Source organism: Tiliqua scincoides, chromosome 2 (assembly GCF_035046505.1).
Source record: "Tiliqua scincoides isolate rTilSci1 chromosome 2, rTilSci1.hap2, whole genome shotgun sequence".
Lineage (NCBI taxonomy): Eukaryota > Metazoa > Chordata > Lepidosauria > Squamata > Scincidae > Tiliqua > Tiliqua scincoides.
Genome location: NC_089822.1, coordinates 260990905 through 261008320, shown reverse-complemented (window position 1 = coordinate 261008320; position 17416 = coordinate 260990905). Strand labels below are relative to the sequence as shown.

Below are 17416 nucleotides of genomic sequence, written 5' to 3'. Positions count from 1 at the left end.
CTCCTTCTAACCAGCCTCCTCATTTGAGGGAAGTCCACCCGTCGGAAGTCAAGGGTTTTTGTTAGAGATTTGCCTGGTATTCTTCCCCCAACGTGCACGTCAAAACGGATCGCAGCATGATCACTGTTCCCCACTGGCTCAGTAACGTTTACATCTCTAACCAGGTCCTGCATACCGCACAAAAGTAGCGTACAGTACCCTCTCAGGCGCCTCTTTTCTAGGCTGAAGAGACCCAAACGTTGTGGCCTTTCCTTACAAGGAAGGTGTCCTAGCCCAGTAATCATTTTGGTTGCTCTCTTCTGCACCTTTTCCATTCTAATATGTCCTTTTTGAGATGTGGCAACCAGAACTGGACACAATACTCCAGGTGTGGCCTTACCATCAATTTGTATAATGGCATTATAATATTAGTGGTCTTATTCTCAATACCTTTTCTAATGATCCCAAGCATAGAATTGGCCTTCTTCACTGCTGCTGCACATTGGGTTGACACTTTCATTGAGCTGTATCTGCATTTGTCTCTGGAATGTGGGGGTGCCACAGAAGGTCTGGCCACAAAACACAGAGCGTAATAGTGCTGGAGACACTAGCTAGCACAAACACTGCCCCCTCCCCTCATTCATTGCTTGAAGAGAGCTTGTGTTTCCTCAGTTAGGTATGCAAGCAGCCAGCACAAGAATACAAAAAATGTCTCAAGGTAAGCCTCCCTGCATCATTTAGGAGGAATCAGATTAGCACACACCAGAAGTAGGAAAAGAAGAAAACGGGACTGGAGCCAGAAAGGTGCCCACCTGTGACAGCCTACTTCCAGGGAGGCAGCTGACAGGGCCCACAGGGCACAGACTCCTGCAAGAGAAGACAACAGACACAACCTACTTCCTGGTGCCCTCCCCTGTTTCTGGCAATCAAAGGCAGCAAGCTCCTTGTTTTAGGGGTAGGCTACCTCAGAGTAGAAGAAGAACAAGATAATGGCACAGAATATGCAACATTGGTTAAAGTACTGGTCAACCACCATGGATTCAACCCTCATGTGACCTTCAGCAGCATCAGACATGCCTAAGAACAAGCCACTTAGGACCCAATCCTATCCAACTTTCCAGCATAGATGCAACACAATACAGTCCTGTAGTAAGGGAACAAATGTTTCCTTACCTTGAGGGGGCTTCTGTGACTGCCCCCCCCCCCCGCAGAATGCCATAAGTAACCCATTGGCTCAGCTGCACCAGTGCTGGAAAGTTGGACAGAATCGGGCCCTGAGTTTGGCTGAATTTCAGTGATAGCTGAAAGGCCAAGGTCCCATTCCAGGACAATTTTGTTCAAACCACATTCTGTCAGATATGCTGGATATAAACTGAAGGAATTACAAACTGCTCGATAGTAGAAATTATTATCCAGTTGCCACAGCAGATTGAACAAAGCTATTGGGCTGGACAACACACATGCACATGCGTGTACACACACCTGGTTCAGTCAAACTTTGTTTTGTGGGACTGCACATACTTACATGGACATAATTGCGGGATGCTGAGGGATGAGGAATATCTTCTGAACTGGCCCCCTGTTGCATGTGTCTCCTGGTGTTTAGCTTGTTTTGCGGTATGCACTGTATGACCCATGAAATGTGGACTCTAAGCATTTTGTGTTCCCCTTTGTGGATTCTCTGGAGCAGTATAATCTTCATGCCAAGATGGACGTTCTTCCCACGCATTGAGCATCTATGAAGATCTGTGAAGATGCCAGTTAAACAAGCACCTTCCTGCTCAATGACAACAGAGAAACTGAAACTGAATGAGATCTGGGGAAGGGAATTTCTAAATGAATCCACCAAACTAGTGGTTCCCAAACTGTGAGCCGTGGCTCTCCATCGGACAGCAGAAACTAGCCAGGGGAACTGCAGAATCCTCATGAAAAACTCACCACCCTATAAAATGTATAGGATTGTAGCCCTAATAGGGAGCCACAGCCAATGGCCCAGTAGGTCATGGAAGCCACCAGTTGAAAATGTTACCATTTTACCACTATACAACAGTAACAGAAAATTCATAGGCATTGCTTGGAGAAGCACAACTCAGCACAGGATGGTAAGTGCTTCTCCACAGGGCTGTCCTAATACCTGGGTGCCTGAGGCAGCATCCACCCCCTTTTAAGACCACTGAGATGGTCCTAGCTCAGTGTTCCTCAATGTTTGTTCTCTGCTGTACTGCTTCACAAGGTCCACCTATTTGACGTGCCACGAGAAAGTACCAGAGATGACATCATTGACAGTTATATCTGAGTTGGGAGACCAGATGCGACAGTCCAAACACCTGTAAGATGCTCAGGGTGGATGGAAGGGCTTTTTTGAGCATGGAAAAGCATGTTTTGGAGCCTCCTACCACTGTTTGTTGTGTTTCATTTCTGGTCTCGCTGCTGGGTGGCAAGGTGTCCAGGGGTCCTGTGAGTACCACCAGACACCACCTCAAGTACCACTGGTGGAACCTGTATCACTAGTTGAGAAACTGCCCGAGCTGATCCTTCAGAGCAGAACTGAGGCCTGGTGGCCTTGAAATAAATTACCTAGGCAATTGTCTCAATCCCTGCAAAGAAGGGAAAACCCCGCTGGATCAGGTCAAAGGACCATCTAGTCATAAGAACAGCCCCACTGGATCAGGCCATAGGCCCATCTAGTCCAGCTTCCTGTTTCTCACAGTGACCCGCCAAATGCTTCAGGGAGCACACAAGACAAGAGACCTGTGTCCTGGTGTCCTCACTTGCATCTGGCATTTTGAGCTAACCCATTTCTAAAATCAGGAGCTTGCACATACCCATCATGGCATTAACCTGTGATGGATTTTTCCTCCCGAAATTTGTGGAGGAATCCCCACTTAAAGGTATCTTTGCAAGATGCTATTATCACTTCCTGTGGCAAGGAGTTCCATAGACTGGAACCTCTGCAGAGCCTGGAATTATTTATGCTTTGAACATATGCTTTGACAACCAGAAGCAGCAGAGCAGGAGGAAGAAGCCCAGCAAGGAAGGACTTCTTGGGGGGCAGGATGATGGGGATCAGCCCGGCCTGCCTGCAGGGGGGCTGCAGGGAGGGAGGACCCCCAAGTCTCCTCTTCCTCCTCCAAGTACTCAGGGATGGGCAAGGTTGGAGGGAGGGATTCTTAGGGCTGCTGGGGGAAGGCAGGCGGGAAAGGGTTAACCATGGGAAACTGGAGAAGGGGCAGGGATGCTGGTGGGGACACCTCTGTAGTGACATCAAGGAAGATATTGCCAAGGACAGGGGTGCTCAAACTTTCAACTTTAGGGATGCTGGACCTTTAACAAGTGTATAGAAGAGAGAATTTCAGCAGGTGCAGCTTGTCATCTGTGGGATGACAAGTTGCACCTGCTGCAATTCTCTCTTCTATACACTTGTTAAAGGTCCAGCATCCCTGAAGTTGAAAGTTTGAGCACCCCTGGCCAAGGAGATAGGGAGTGGTGTCCACAGTGCCCCTTGCTCTAAGTAAATGCAGGGTTAAAGCCCAGGTGGTAGCTGGCGATGTGCTGCACAGCTGCAGCCACTAGAGGCTAAAGTGAACCTGGGAGCATATAAACAGCACCTGGAGGAACTAGTGGTGTGGGTTGTAGAGGGAGTGTATGTTGGACCAGACAGGACCAACTGACCTTGGACTGTGACTCGGCACCATTGACTGATTGGACTGGCTTATCTGGAAACTGGACTGTGACTCAGCATATTGGATCTGGACTCTGACGTGGCACCTTTGACTGATTGGACTGAGAACTGACTGACTTTTGCTTGCTGCACGGGTGAGTCAACCAAGAGAAACTAATCAGCCTTAAGCAGGCACGAGGTCCAGTGGGGAGGAGCTGTGACAAGACAGCCTATCCCTGCCCGGGGTGGGGAAGGGGAGGGAGGCGCAGGAAGGGGAGGGCTCCGAGGAGGGACGAAGGTTTGTCCGGCTGCTGCCTGGCCGGGGACGGGAGGCTGTTGGTGAGTCCCGCGGAGCGGAGCGGAGGGTGCAGCCCGGGAGAGCGACCCGCAGCTCAGCCCCGCCTGGCTCTGGGCTCCCCGTGCGGGCGGTGGGAGGCTGCAGGTGGGGACCCCGCAGGAGGCTCAGCGCCAGCAGGATCAGGGCTGAAGGGGTTGAGTGGAAGGTCTGTGTGATGCACAGCCCGGCAAGGAGGGGGGGGGGGGGCTTGTGGCCTGATGCAGGTGCAAGGGGGGAACCAGGATGCGGGTTGTGTCTTGAGGTCTCCCTGAAGCATCTTTTGGACCACTGGAGTCTCACTGTGAGATGCAGGAACCTGGACTAGGTGGGCCTTTCGCCGGATCCTGCAGGGCTCTTCTTAGTGCTTATGACCCCACCACAGATAAAGGGATGGGAGAGCAGGCGGAAAATAAATGTGGAAAGTTTTTAATGCTCCCAGGTGGTCCTGACTGCATCCAAAAGCAGGACTTTTAAGTCTGACTGAGAATCCACTTTCCCCACCCACATTGCCACCTTTTTCTCTGGCATGACTCTTGTGCCCGTTCCTGGCAGGCAGAAATTCAACAGATCTACAATTTCTCAGTGGTCAAACACTGATCTGAAAGATCACTTATTCTTTCCCCCTTAAAGGTCCCCTTGAGGTGCTGTCCCAAATACAGACACCTTTTCTGCCCTTTGTGTTCCACTGTGTCTGTCTCTGGCTCAGGAGGAAACCCCCCTTTCAGCTCAGGGATACCTCCAGGGAAAGGCCTTGAATTGCTGGCAGCCTCTGACATTTGCATCTCTTTTGTCACCAGGTAAAACCCATCAACCCTGAGCCATCCCTTTTGGAAATGAAATAAGAGCTGCCAGGAGGAAGTGACTGGATCATCCCCTTCTAGTCCTTCTAGGAAGATCTGGTGTCTGAGAGCAAAGTGTTTGCCTGAGGCTATCCTGAGGTCTCCATTTTGCAGGTGTGGAATCAGGAACAAAGCCATGAATGGGCAAACAAGTGGAGGGACAGGAGAAGTCTTAATCAGAGATCCGCCTGAATCTTTGAGGAAGCCACAGCAGGGGCAAGAGGAGCCAGGCAGGGGGATGCAGCAGTGCTGGGAAGCCCAGTGGCAGCAGTTCCTCCAGACCCTGCAGAATTCTCAACCTGCATGGGGCAGCTCCCAGCAGTCAGAGGCCACACCCTGGGATGATGCCAAGGCCTTCCTGGCCTCCTTTGAGCAAGTGGCTACAGCCTGTCAGTGGCCCAGAGGAGAGTGGGTGGCTCGGCTCCTGCCTGCCCTGAGTGGAGAAGCCCAGCAGGCCTTCAGCCTCCTTGCAGCCAGAGACAAGGGGGACTATGGGAAAGTGAAGGCTGCCATCTTGAGAGGTGAAGCCCTGACAAGGGAGAAGCAGCGCCAGTACTTCCGGCAGTTCTGCTGCTCAGAGCTGGAAGACCCGCGAAGGATGTACAGCCAAGTCCAGGAACTTTGCTGCCAATGGCTGAAGCCCGAGAAGCACACAAAGGAGCAGATCCTGGAGCTGCTGGTCCTGGAGCAGTTTCTGGCCAGCCTGCCGGCAGACATCCAAAGCTGGGTCCGGGCAGGAGGACCGGACTGCTGTGCCGAGGCTGTGGCCCTGCTGGAGGATTTCCTGATGAGCCAGAGAGAGGCTGAGGCAGGGATGTGGCAGGTGAGGTCTTAGTATTTAATTCTATGCTTGCTAACCAGACACAGAATATGTAGTGTGTTTGGAGCACCTGCCAATCTTCTACTGAAACTGGAGAGCAGGAACTACAGTTGGGAAAGGCCAAAATCGAAGAGACAGTCCTCAACCCACTGAAAATCCTTCCCAGTTAAAGCTGAAAGTGATGCTCAGGCATCTTGAAGGAGACTCTGTGTGGGATGCAGACACTCAAAATAGCCATATTTGTGCCACTACAATTGTTTTCATACACATTTAAGTGTATGGAAATGTTTGCATTAGATACAGATGTGCCTCTTTGCCTGTGTCTTTCAGCACAAAGGGCAGAAAATCCCCAGGCAAAGCTTTCTTCAGACATAGTTAGAGAGCACTGAACCTGCCATGTCAGACGTCACTGCCCAGGGGTAGAGATGGGGAAAAACACCTGGCCACCTTATGTGGTCCTCTCAGCGACGTAGTTTCCTCAGCCGCAGAAGGCCTAGATTATTAATTATTAACAGTATTTATATACCGCTTTTCAACTAAAAGTTTACAAAGTGGTTTACAGAGAAAAATCAAATAACTAAATGGCTCCCTGTCCCAAAAGGGCTCACAATCTAAAAAGATGCAAAAAGAACACCAGCAGACAGCCACTAGAAAAGACACTGCTGGGGTGAGGTGGGCCAGTTACTCTCCCCCTGCTAAAAAGAGGAGCACCCACTTGAAAAAGTGCCTCTTACCCAATTAGCAGGGGTTAAAATTGATGAATAGAGCTTTATTTTGGAGAAACACATCTGGAATTAGTTACCAAATGGAATAGGATGTGAGGGAGCCAGGTGTGCCTCTTTTTCCTACTATCAGTTCTGAGTGAGAGTTTCTTCTCTGCTTCAGGAGCCCTTGCAAAAGTGGCCTGTGGGTCTCCTTGATTCAAAGGAGAAATGCTTGGATGTGGTACAGGGGGAGATCTCCAAAGAACATGCAGAGATATTCAGGGACACCAAGCAGAATGTCAAAGAGGAGGTTGTCTTGCCTGGTAAGGATTCAGCTGCCACACTCAGGGTCACAAAGCGTAAAGGGAGGGTAATGGTTCTGTCGCTTTAGTGAGCATGCATGCGGAAGAGGGAGTGGGGGGGGGTTTTCTGCCCCAGTTATCCCTTCTGCTCACCCTCCATTTGCCAGGTCTAGGGATCTCCAAGTGTATTAGTGGTCAAGGCAGAGGGAATTTCAGCAAGGGCGGCATTCATTGCTCCTGGAATGACAGAGCCCCTGAACCAAAGTCTTGCTTGAACACAGCTGTTCAAGGGACCAGAATTTGGCCTGCTTTGCCTCTGGCCACCTCTAAGGATGAACATAGGTGGAATGAACCGTAAAATGTCCCTTCTGTCACTCACAGGACTTGAAATTGCACGTTCAACCTCAGTGCTTCCGCTTGAGGAACAGGACATGGGTGAAGATGATTTGAGGAAAGCTCTTGACGTCCAAGTGGAGCAGGTTGGTTTGTGCAGGGCCTGGGCATATACACGGTGACTGTCCATGTTTTTCTGCTGGAGATAACCAGGGCCGATCCCTCATGGGGCCCACTGAGGGGTTAGCCTCTGGTAAGAGAGAGGTGGGTGGCATCTCCCTCCATCCATCCACTTGCCTTTACTGCCTCTTGTGTGTTTTCCACTTCATATCCCTCTTCTTTTTCAAGTTGAGGGCGTGGGAGGGGCAGAATGTCACATGGCCAGTCATGAAGGGACAGCATTTGCCACACGTCCTTGGGGGCAAGAATGTCCTTGGCAGGCCTTGGGCAGAGCTCTGATTTTCTGGACTCTGCCCCTGGGAAATCTTTGTCTGTTCAAGGAAGTGCCTCTTGATGTCAGAAGTACCAGAGTTTGCCATTCTTTGCTGTGCTGTATGTTGCATCTGTGAGGGTCTGTTGGATCCTGTTTCTGGTGAACATGTACACAGGTGTCAGTGTGCACCTGTAGACATTTAAGGCACCATGTGATGCACAGAGTCCCATTCTGAACTCTCAGTAAGATACTGAAACTCTTTGTAAGATGCTGACTGTGTTTGTTCTTTGCATTAAAACCAGTACGTATGACTGCACACAGCCCTGTAAAATATATTCCATAATGATTTATTAATAGAGGTTTGATTACACATAATCAAAAGGCATTAAGTAATTGTGGGACAAGACTTACAACACACAGCAGCCTAAAAACAAAGTTTTAATTACTCCTGTCTCTCCCCTGGTTAATCCAAACATTTGAGAGGAGGCTAGGTGGCCCAGGGCTACCTGTTGGACCAGGCACCCATGACAGAATTTATTTATTTATGTATTTATGTATCTATTTCAGACCTCGAGACTGAAGGTTGCCAACTCCTAATTTATTTACTTCATTTTTACCCCACCATTCTCCCCAAAACGACCCAAGGCGACTTACAGCAAAAATTAAAAACACAATTAAGAACAAGATACCAAACACATTAACAGCAAGGCATTCTGAAAAACAGCGATCAGATAAAAAGGTGTAAAAGGAGCAGACAGCAGCAGTTTATGAAAAAGGCCCAAGCCTGTAACCTGATGTTAAATGTGTAAGAGATATAAAAAAGTAAAAGATGTTTAAAAAGCCAGGAACTGAGTGTAAAAAGAAATGTCTTCAGGGCTCTCGGGAATGTTTCAAGAGTGGGAGCAGTTCGTAAATCAAGGGGGAGGGAGTTCCATAGTGTTGGTGCCACTACTGAGAAGGCCCTACTTCTTGCCGCTGCCCCACGTACCTCCCTGGGCAGTAGCACTTGTATAAAGGCCTTCTCAAATGATCTAAGGCAGGGATGCCCAAACTCTGGCCCTGGGGCCACTTGTGGCCCTCAAGGCCTCTCAATGTGGCCCTCAGGGAGCCCCCAGTCTCCAATGAGCCTGTGGCCCTCTGGAGATTTGTTGAAGCCCGCACTGGCCCGATGCAACTGCACTCAGCGTGAGGGTGACTGTTTGACCTCTCGCGTGAGCTGTGGGATAAGGTCTTCCTCCACCGCTTGCTGTTTCGTATCTGATGCAGTAGCAGCAGCAAAGGAAAGGCCAGCCTTGCTTTGTGCAAGGCCTTTTATAGGCCTTAAGCCATTTCAAGACCTTCATTCATTCATATAAGTTCATCTTTAATATATTCATTTATGCAAACGTATGTAAATTTATTCAAATTTTAAACGTAAATTAATTCTTTTTTTCCCCCGGCCCCCAACACAGTGTCAGAGAGTTGATGTGGCCCTCCTGCCAAAAACTTTGGACACCCCTGACCTAAGGGGACGAGCCAGATAGTATCGAAGTAGGCAGTCTCTAAGATACCCTGGCCCAGCACACTATAGGGCTGTAAAGGTCAAAACCAGCACCTTGATTTGGGCCCGGAAATGAATGGGCAGCCAGTGTAGCCGCTGGAGATGTGGCCCAACAGAGTCCAACTGCCCACCTCCAGCAACTGCACTGGCCGCCGCATTCTTCACTAGTTGCAGTTTTTGAACTATCTTCAAGGGCAGCCCCACATTACAATGTGTAATGTGTAACGTGTAACAGCACGTTACAATAGTCTAACCTCAATGTCACTGTGGCATGGGTCACTGTGGCCAGGTCTGCACAATCCAAGTACAGCCGCATCTGGCGAACCAGCCAAAGCTGAGCAATGGCCCCCCTGACCACAACTGCCCCCTGAGAATCCAGCAGCAGCTGTGAGTCCAGAGGGACCCCCAAGCCACCACCCCTCCCTGCTGAGAGGTCCTTCTTATTCTTTCAAAGATGTTGTTAGCCAGCCAGATGTGTGAGATCCAGACTTCTCCAGAAGGCTGTCTCAATCTCTGGGCTGTTCACAGTCACCTGGTCTCACCTCATCCCAGCCAGAGAATCTCAGCTGAACACGTTCTCAGCTTAATTATCACATCCTTCTACACCTAGTTGTACTGGACTTTTTAAATTGGTCCCCTTGGCCACTAAGAAGTAAGATAACCTTCCCACCTCCAAATTAGCAATATGTGAAAGGATGGCTACAAGCTCCAAACAGGAAGTGGACATGCCCTAGATTTTACCCAGACTTCACACCTTGGTTCCATTTTTCTCCCAGAAAAGTGTCTTTCAGGTTTCAGGGCCCACCTGGGATATAAGCAGCTAGCAGGAATGGATGTGTGAGGGGGGGCAAGAAAGTGTTTAGCCCCCTCCTGCAGCTTGCCTCCTTGGTATAAAGCTTTGAACCTGTCTCCCATTCACTTATGAATCTTGAGAAGCCATCTAGATTCTCACACACAGGTCCACATCTTAAAAGTATATCCGCATTACTTACAACACATATGTGCTCCAACGTACATACAGGCCCACTCAACATAGGTAGCTCAACTGTCCCTGCACACTGTGGTCAATTCTTTCGAGTGTTTGCATACACAATTTTTGAAAGCTGAGTCTACCTGAAGTCTTCTGGACTATGGAGTTAAAAGGGCATGAAGTCACACCTGTGAATTAACCCCATTCCTTGTACAGCACAATCTGAAGTGGGTGGTGGAATGTTTTGTCCTGCAGGCAGTGAACCCCAGGAAGACCAATGTGCCTTTCCACGTGGTTGAGCAGACGCCGATGCAGTCCCGCCAACAGACCACATTCTGGAAAGTTCTGCAGGAGGATGGTGAAAATGTGGATTCCCTGGGTAAGGACCTGCTCTGCTCTGTTCCAGTAAATCCTGTAAAAAAACAGTGCACATCACACTTTTATAATTTGAGATATGCACATTTATTTACTGTTCCGAAGGAAATCTGTGTACACAACACACCATGTATGACAGAAATACTGTATGTTTTTAATCATACATGTTGTGGCTAAAATATTGAGAAAGTGATTAGGAAGTGAATGGAAATATGGATGGACGGGCTGCAGCCAAGGAAATTTGTAGGTTCCAGCACTTGCTTCTTTTTGGGGTGCTGTGCTGCAGCCTTCTTTCAGCTGGTGCTGTCTTCTTTCTTTCTCTGTTCTCACCCCTCAGGTGCACCCCTTTTTGCCTCTTCCAAAATTGTTGACCATAATAATAATAATCATCTTTATTTATATCCCGCCCTTCTCCTCGAAGGGACCCAGGGTGGCTTACAACATATTAAAAACAGATTAAAAACATACTTTAACCGCAAATAAAAACATATTAAAACACATTAACAAATACCCATAAAAACAGTAGTCAGATAAAAAGTCAGATAAAAAGAACAAAACGCAGCAAATCATAGAGGAATCAGGCCTGTAAAAATACTAAAAGATATAGAAAAGATGTTTAAAAAGTCCATGAACTCAGAAGGCTTGTTTAAACAAAAAGGTCTTCAGGCCTCGCTGAAAAGTCTCAAGAGAGGGAGCCATTCTCAAATCAAGGGGAAGGGAGTTCCATAATGTTGGTGCCATAAAGCATGGCAGCCTTTGCCCCTTTCTGTAGTACAGTGGTTCCCAAATGTACCCTGAACACTGTGCCCTTCTTTGATGGCACCCTGTCACGGTGGCACCACACCACAGAAGGATGAGATGGCCTCCACCATGTCCTTGAGATCGTGAGTGGGGCTTCCCCAGCCTTTGAAAAGCATAAAATGTCACTTTCAATCTTATGACAAAACAAATTCACTTATCCGTGCGGGGTACATCATGAGAGATCTTGGGGATGGGGCTCAAGTCTAAACACAGAATTCATGTCTGATTCATATTTTATACAATACATATTTTTAATTTGGTCTGTGCATAAAACACAGTTTGTGATTTTATTTCTTAAGGCAAAAATGTAAAAAAATAATTCCTCTTGGCGCTCAAAGTTCCTTACTTGGAATTTCCAGATAAGGGATGCCCCACCTGTAGTTCTTTGGGTGAAGGAGTTCTGGTGTGAAGCTTCCTTCCTAATGGAATGTTTTTTTCAGGAGGAATTGACTTTGGTCCCAATCCTATCCAAATTTCCAGGGCTCATGCAGCCCCCAGGTCAGGGAGCAAAATTTACCTTCAGGAGTCCTTTGTGACTGCCCCCCCCCCATTGGCATGGCTGCATCAGCACTGGAATGTTGAACAGGACTGGACCCTCATTTCACATTCATGGTCAATGTTAGTGTATATATGACATCACTCATCCATTGTATCTTTTTTTTAAAACTTACATGTAATTTACCATAAGTAGAAGACAGAATGTGAATCACAAAGGCTCCATGAATGCTTTTTGTATTGAAAAGTAAGATAATAAATGTTTGCCTGTTTCTCTCTCTTTGAACCTCAAAGTTGACCTGGCCCCACATCTAGTGAAAAAGGAAGAGACGTTCGTCCCAGATCCTGTGCAAAGTCCGAGATTCCCAGACCAGGACTCAGATAAGGAGTTGCAGGAAACAAGAAAAAGCTTCTCACAGAGATCAAATTTATTAAGACATCTGCTGGTCAACACAGGAAATAAACCACACCAATGTCCCGAGTGTGGAAAAAAATTCTCTTGCAGATCAAATTTCTTAAGGCATCGGAACATTCATACTGGAGAGAAACCTCACAAGTGTCCTGACTGTGGAGAAAGCTTCTCTTGGAGATCAAGTTTGTTAGCCCATCAGGTGACCCACACAGGAAAGAAACCTCACCAGTGTCCTTACTGTGGAAAAAAATTCAGTTGGAGATCAAATTTCTTAAGGCATCAGATGATCCACACAGGAAAGAAACCTCACAAGTGTCCTGAGTGTGGAGAAAAATTCTCTCGGAGATCAGCTTTAGTTAGACATCAGAAAATTCATTCTGAGATCAATCCTACTGGTGTCCTGTGTGTGGGAGAAGTTTAAATGAGAACTGAACACTGATGAACTGCCAGAACATGTCCCACATGGGTTCACGGTCAATAGGCTTAAGGTCCAATGTTTTCTCAAACTATGATGTTAGTCATGTATTTTCCCATATTTGTAACCATTTGGTGGCTTATGCGGCAATCATTTAAGGAGAGTTACAGCCCAATCCTGAGCTGCCATGGGCACACAGCTGCAGCTGCACAGAGAATGGCTGCCACCCCATTCTGTGTTCCACAGCCTGCATGGGTGGCGCATTATCCCAGTTAAGGAAAGCAGCCTCGCTTAAGGTACAGATGTTCATGTAGGGCCTTAAGCCCTCCGTGAATGAACAGGATCAGGTGGAGCAGAGCTCCAACAGACCCCCCCTCTCTACCTCTCCACTCTCCCCCAGGCATGCCTCCCGCCCTCCCTCTCTCCCTCCCCACAAATTCACGTCTCCTTCCCCTCCCTCCCTCCGCCTGCCCCCTCCCTGGAACACTTCCTTCCCGCCCCCACTTACTGTGCCATATCTCGGCGGTCTTGAGAGCTACCAGTTGGCCAGTGCTTGGTTAACATGGGTGGTAGGACTTGGAGATGTGCCTTATGGCTACATCAAGCTCAGGTTTGGGCTCTTACAGGGCAGGAGTCTGGACTTTGATGAGCTCACTGCTGTGTAACTCTGTGTGTATTTATTGGCTGACAAAAGGCAGTTGCTGTGCAGTCACATGATGGGATAGGCAGAGTTCTCAGGGCCAAGCAGAGCCCCATGCCTCACCCTCTGACTAGCAGCTGTGGAATAAATGGTTTGGATAACCTCGATGCGCAGTTTGGTTTGGCTTGTAGAATGCATACAGTTCACACATCCCCTTGAATGAGCAAGAGGAGGAAGAAATCCTGCAACAAGGAGGCAGAGGAGGAGCAGTGAAGGAAGCCTGGTCAAAGTCCTTTACCTTCTGCAGGGAGAAGAGAATTGGATCAACAGAGAGAATTCTCAGCAGGGAAGATGGGGGCCAGTCTAATGGCAGGAACTATGGAAGCATGCCTTGTTTATCTGCTGAGCATGGGGAATAGGGTGGCACACAAGGGACATTAAGGAGCACGTGTTGAAGGGGGATAGTATAGCTGAGGCTGAGAACTGGTTGATACAGTGCAAACCCAATACTTTGAAAAGGAAAAGCAGGGCTAGGAGGCAGTGGGAGAAACACACACAAAGCACTTGGAAAAGAGAGACCCTGCAGGTGTAGAAATCCCTGTGAATAGAATTGTGTAACCATCACAGCAGGGTGAAAAGAGGAGGTGCTTCCTGGATGGGTGCCTTAGCCCAGGCTAGCATGGTGGCCTTTGTCCTGTTCATTCTTTCTATTTCATATACTCTTAGATGCGTCACTCAATTCCTTCAGCCTTTGCTGGGCTGCCTTGAGGTTGTCAGCCATGCCCGTCCCAGCAGAGAGGGATGCGTTAGATAACTGCAATAGTCCCTATCCTGTGAGGCCACTGCATTGCAGGAACGTGAGCAACAAGCTTTATGGTGGTCACAAAGTGCAGTCCAACAAGTACATCTGCTGGGACTTCCCAGCAGATGTGTTTGGCACCTACACTGTCTCCATTCTCCTGTGAATTACAGTGCTGCTTGACTCTGGAGGATAGCACTATCTTTCCATAAGAGCCAGTTGGGTGCTTCCAGAAGCCCCTGAGCAAGGGAGTAGTCTGCTATGGATCTAGTAAGCTGCATCCACACATGGAGGTTCTGTTTAGCCATCTGGGCCAATTGCTCTTTACAATGCTGTCCATGAATCTTGTCAATTTTTAAAGCCATCTGAAGCTGTGGCCACCTCTACATCTCCTGGTAGGGCAGGGGCTCCAAAAGTATGGCTTGCAGTGCGCCTGCATAATAACCTTGGGCACAGTTGTGGCAAAGCCTTACCCTTCTGCACCACAGCTTTCTTTTGTAGTGGCAACCGTTTCTGCTGCAACCGCTTCTGCTGCACATCGACCCAGAAGGCTCTGTGTTCTGATTTCTGGGAGCGGAGCGGACAGCAGTTGACTGGCAGGACTCTGTAAAGATCAGTTATGACAAAAGGAAGCTGTGGCATGAAATGGTAAAGCTTCACCACCCCCACAACATGCCTGAGATGATTATGCAGCTGCACCAGGTCCTGCCTTCGGACCAGAGTTTGGCATCCCCTGTGCTAGGGAATTGGATGCAGTGTGTGCTCCTTCATCAGTGGTGAGGGGATTAGTATTGGGTTGTTAGCTGTTCAGGGGGAGGCTGCACTGACCCACAGGAGGGGGGGCAATAAGACTCCATAGCAGCTGGACCAGGAATCTCAACCTTCTTTTTTGCCCTCCAGCCAGCACTCCCGAATGGAAGCCATGCAGTCATCCATGAGGGCTTCTTCCTGAGGGGCCTGAACTAAGCTCCACCCAGAGGTTCTGCTTCCAAGAAATGAGCTGTAGCCAAGAAAGGCCAACCCAACATGACCCCCCTTGTTCCTTATGGTAAGAGCACCAGGAGTCTGCACATGGCAGCTTATCCAAAGTCACTCCAGAGCCTCCTCCCAGCCAGCAGTTGTGAGAGGACATCACAGGGGGGTCCCAAACAACTTGCTTTCACACCTTCCCTGCTCTCTCCATCTTCAGTTGCCTACACCGCAGGGTCGTTGTAAGGCTTTCTCTGCCTCTCTCAGCTGGGAAGTTGTGTGGCAACAACTCTGAATATGGTCACCTTTCCATTCATAAGCCTGACAGTAAGAAGAGCAGATTGAGGGGGATGATTTGTGGACACTTCTGTGTCAGCCCAAAAAGTGCAGTTTGTCAGTGGGTTGCTTCAATATTGAGGTTCTATCCTGCACTGTGTCTGTCGTCTGAATTACTTACTTAGGTCCCAATCCTGTTCAATTTTGGAGCGCCAGTGCAGCATGCAGCAGTGTATGTGCAACTGCAACCAGAGGTCACTGTCAAGCATCTGTTCAGGGGACCATTTTACCCAGAGAAGTAGTCTGTGTTTCAGGCACGCTCGACTCTTTCCCTTGCCTCTGCTTCCTTCCCTATATGAAAGTCAGACGTCCACAACCCAGGGCTCCCTGGCTTTATTATACTCTCCCCATCCCGGCCCATTGTCCCAATCTCATGTGGTCTCAGGGGTGCACAGCTGTTGGCAACCTTCAGTTTCGAAAGACTATGGTATTGTGCTCTGAAAGGTGGCTCTGGAACAGCGTCTAGTGTGGCTGAAAAGGCCAATTCGGGAGTGACAATCCCTTCCACACTGGGAGCAAGTGCAGTCTGTCCCTGGTCTGTCTCCCTGGCTATGGGCAGTGCACATGCATAATAACCTTGGGCATGGGTGTGGCAAAGCCTTACCCTTCCATGCCACAGCTTTCTTTTGTACTGCCAGATCTTTGCAGAGACTTGCACCTGGGAGCCACTTCTGCTGCACATCGACCCAGAAGGCTCTGTGTTCTGATTTCCAGGGGTGGGGCGGACAGCAGTTGACTGACAGGACTCTGTAAAGATCAGTTATGACAAAAGGAAGCTGTGGCATGAAATGGTAAAGCTTCACCACCCCCATGACATGATCCCCATCCCGGCCCATTGTCCCAATCTCACGTGGTCTTGGGGGTGCACATGCCCAATCTAATTCTCAGGCAACTTATGCACTCAAGGGATCCAGTCTCTCAGCTTGAGGGTATGGGCGACCAGTATGGGTTCTGCCATTCCATGCCATCTCAGGGGGGCCCAACGAACCCAGAGAGAACAGGGCAAAATTCTTAGCCAAAATAAACCAATGCCAGACCAGAAAGATCCATCTGAAATGTTGTGTGGTTCTTGAAAGACAGAACCTTTCTGCGATAATAAAAATCCCCTCGGGGATTTAGAAACAGCCTACCTATGTAAACTGCCTTGAATAAAGTCAGAGGAGGAATCTGATGACCTGAAAGGCGGTATATAAATACCCATTATTATTATTATTATTATTATTATTATTATTATTATTAAATGCAGAGTACATGTTTCTTAAGCAAAAGGCAAGCCATGTGAGTACGCATTTCCTGGGGCAACCAGGCCCTGTGTCTGGTTATACTGCCACCACCCTGGGCACACCAGTGCCTCAACTCCAGAGCAGCCAAGGTCCTAGGTGCTTCTCCCAGCTCTTGCAGACCCTGGGCTCCCTTTACCCTCAGGGACCCATGACTCAAGACTCTGGTATGTATTTTGATAGCAAACTGGGCCTAACTGTAGTTAGGGGGACTACATGAATTCCTGTTTCTTGACCTTCAAGACCACACAGAGGCCTATAAAAGATGCATTGGTTTATTAAGAATAAAGATTTCATCATACATAGTCAAAAGGCATGAAGTATTTACGACAAGACTTACAACAGCCTGAAAACAATGAAGCTAGCTGTCTAGTTCTAATTACTCCTGTCTCTCAGCAGGTTATTCCAAACCTGAGAGTAGGCAAAGTGGCCCCTGGGCTACCAGTTGGGCCATGACAGAATGAAGAGCCACCGCCCCTCCCTGCTGAGGGGCCTTTCTCATTCCTTGGATTCTAATGCTTCGAAGATGCTGTTAGCCAACTAGCAGAACCGGATATGGAGACTATTCCAGAAGGCTGACACAATCTCTGGGCTACTCATGGCTAGTTGCTCTCACTCCCTCCCAACCAGAGAATCTCAGCTGCACCCAGTCTCATCTTAATTAGCATGGCCTTGAGCACCTAGCTGTCCTGGACTCCTGTGGTCCTCTTGGCCACTGAGAAGCAAGAGAACAAGAAGCCTTCTCACCTCCAAATTAGCAAGATTCTCACCAGCTGTGAAAGGGGGGGGGTCAAAAGTATGGCCACATAACTTACAACACACATAACCTCCAACACACAAACATGCACACACACCCTATCTAGCTCACCTGTCCTTGCACACCTTGGTCAGTTCATTGGAGTATGCACACATACAATTTTTGAAAGCTGAGTCTTTCTGGATTATGTTGTTAAAAGGGCATGATCTCAGGTCTGTG

General features: G+C 48.5%; 2 protein-coding genes across 2 annotated transcripts in view; both read left to right on the top strand.

Annotated features, from left to right (window-relative positions):
* Nucleotides 1-17416, top strand: part of LOC136639120 (zinc finger protein RFP-like) — a 573475-nt gene that overhangs the window by 40747 nt on the left and 515312 nt on the right. The window lies entirely within an intron of this gene.
* LOC136640427 (zinc finger and SCAN domain-containing protein 23-like) lies at nucleotides 3933-13202 on the top strand. The gene is made up of 6 exons (XM_066615561.1): nucleotides 3933-3979; nucleotides 4775-5639; nucleotides 6522-6663; nucleotides 7024-7121; nucleotides 10174-10297; nucleotides 11884-13202. The coding sequence occupies exons 2-6, from the start codon at nucleotides 4953-4955 to the stop codon at nucleotides 12420-12422; spliced, it is 1590 nt and encodes a 529-aa protein (XP_066471658.1). The 5' UTR covers nucleotides 3933-3979; nucleotides 4775-4952; the 3' UTR covers nucleotides 12423-13202.

Excerpts from the sequence above, each read along its gene's own strand:
- LOC136640427 (XM_066615561.1), top strand. The coding sequence starts at position 4,953 with ATGAATGGGCAAACAAGTGGAGGGACAGGAGAAGTCTTAATCAGAGAT. Across the intron at positions 7,122-10,173 it reads TTGACGTCCAAGTGGAGCAG|GCAGTGAACCCCAGGAAGAC; the intron begins GTTGGTTTGTGC and ends TTTGTCCTGCAG. Across the intron at positions 10,298-11,883 it reads TGAAAATGTGGATTCCCTGG|TTGACCTGGCCCCACATCTA; the intron begins GTAAGGACCTGC and ends TGAACCTCAAAG.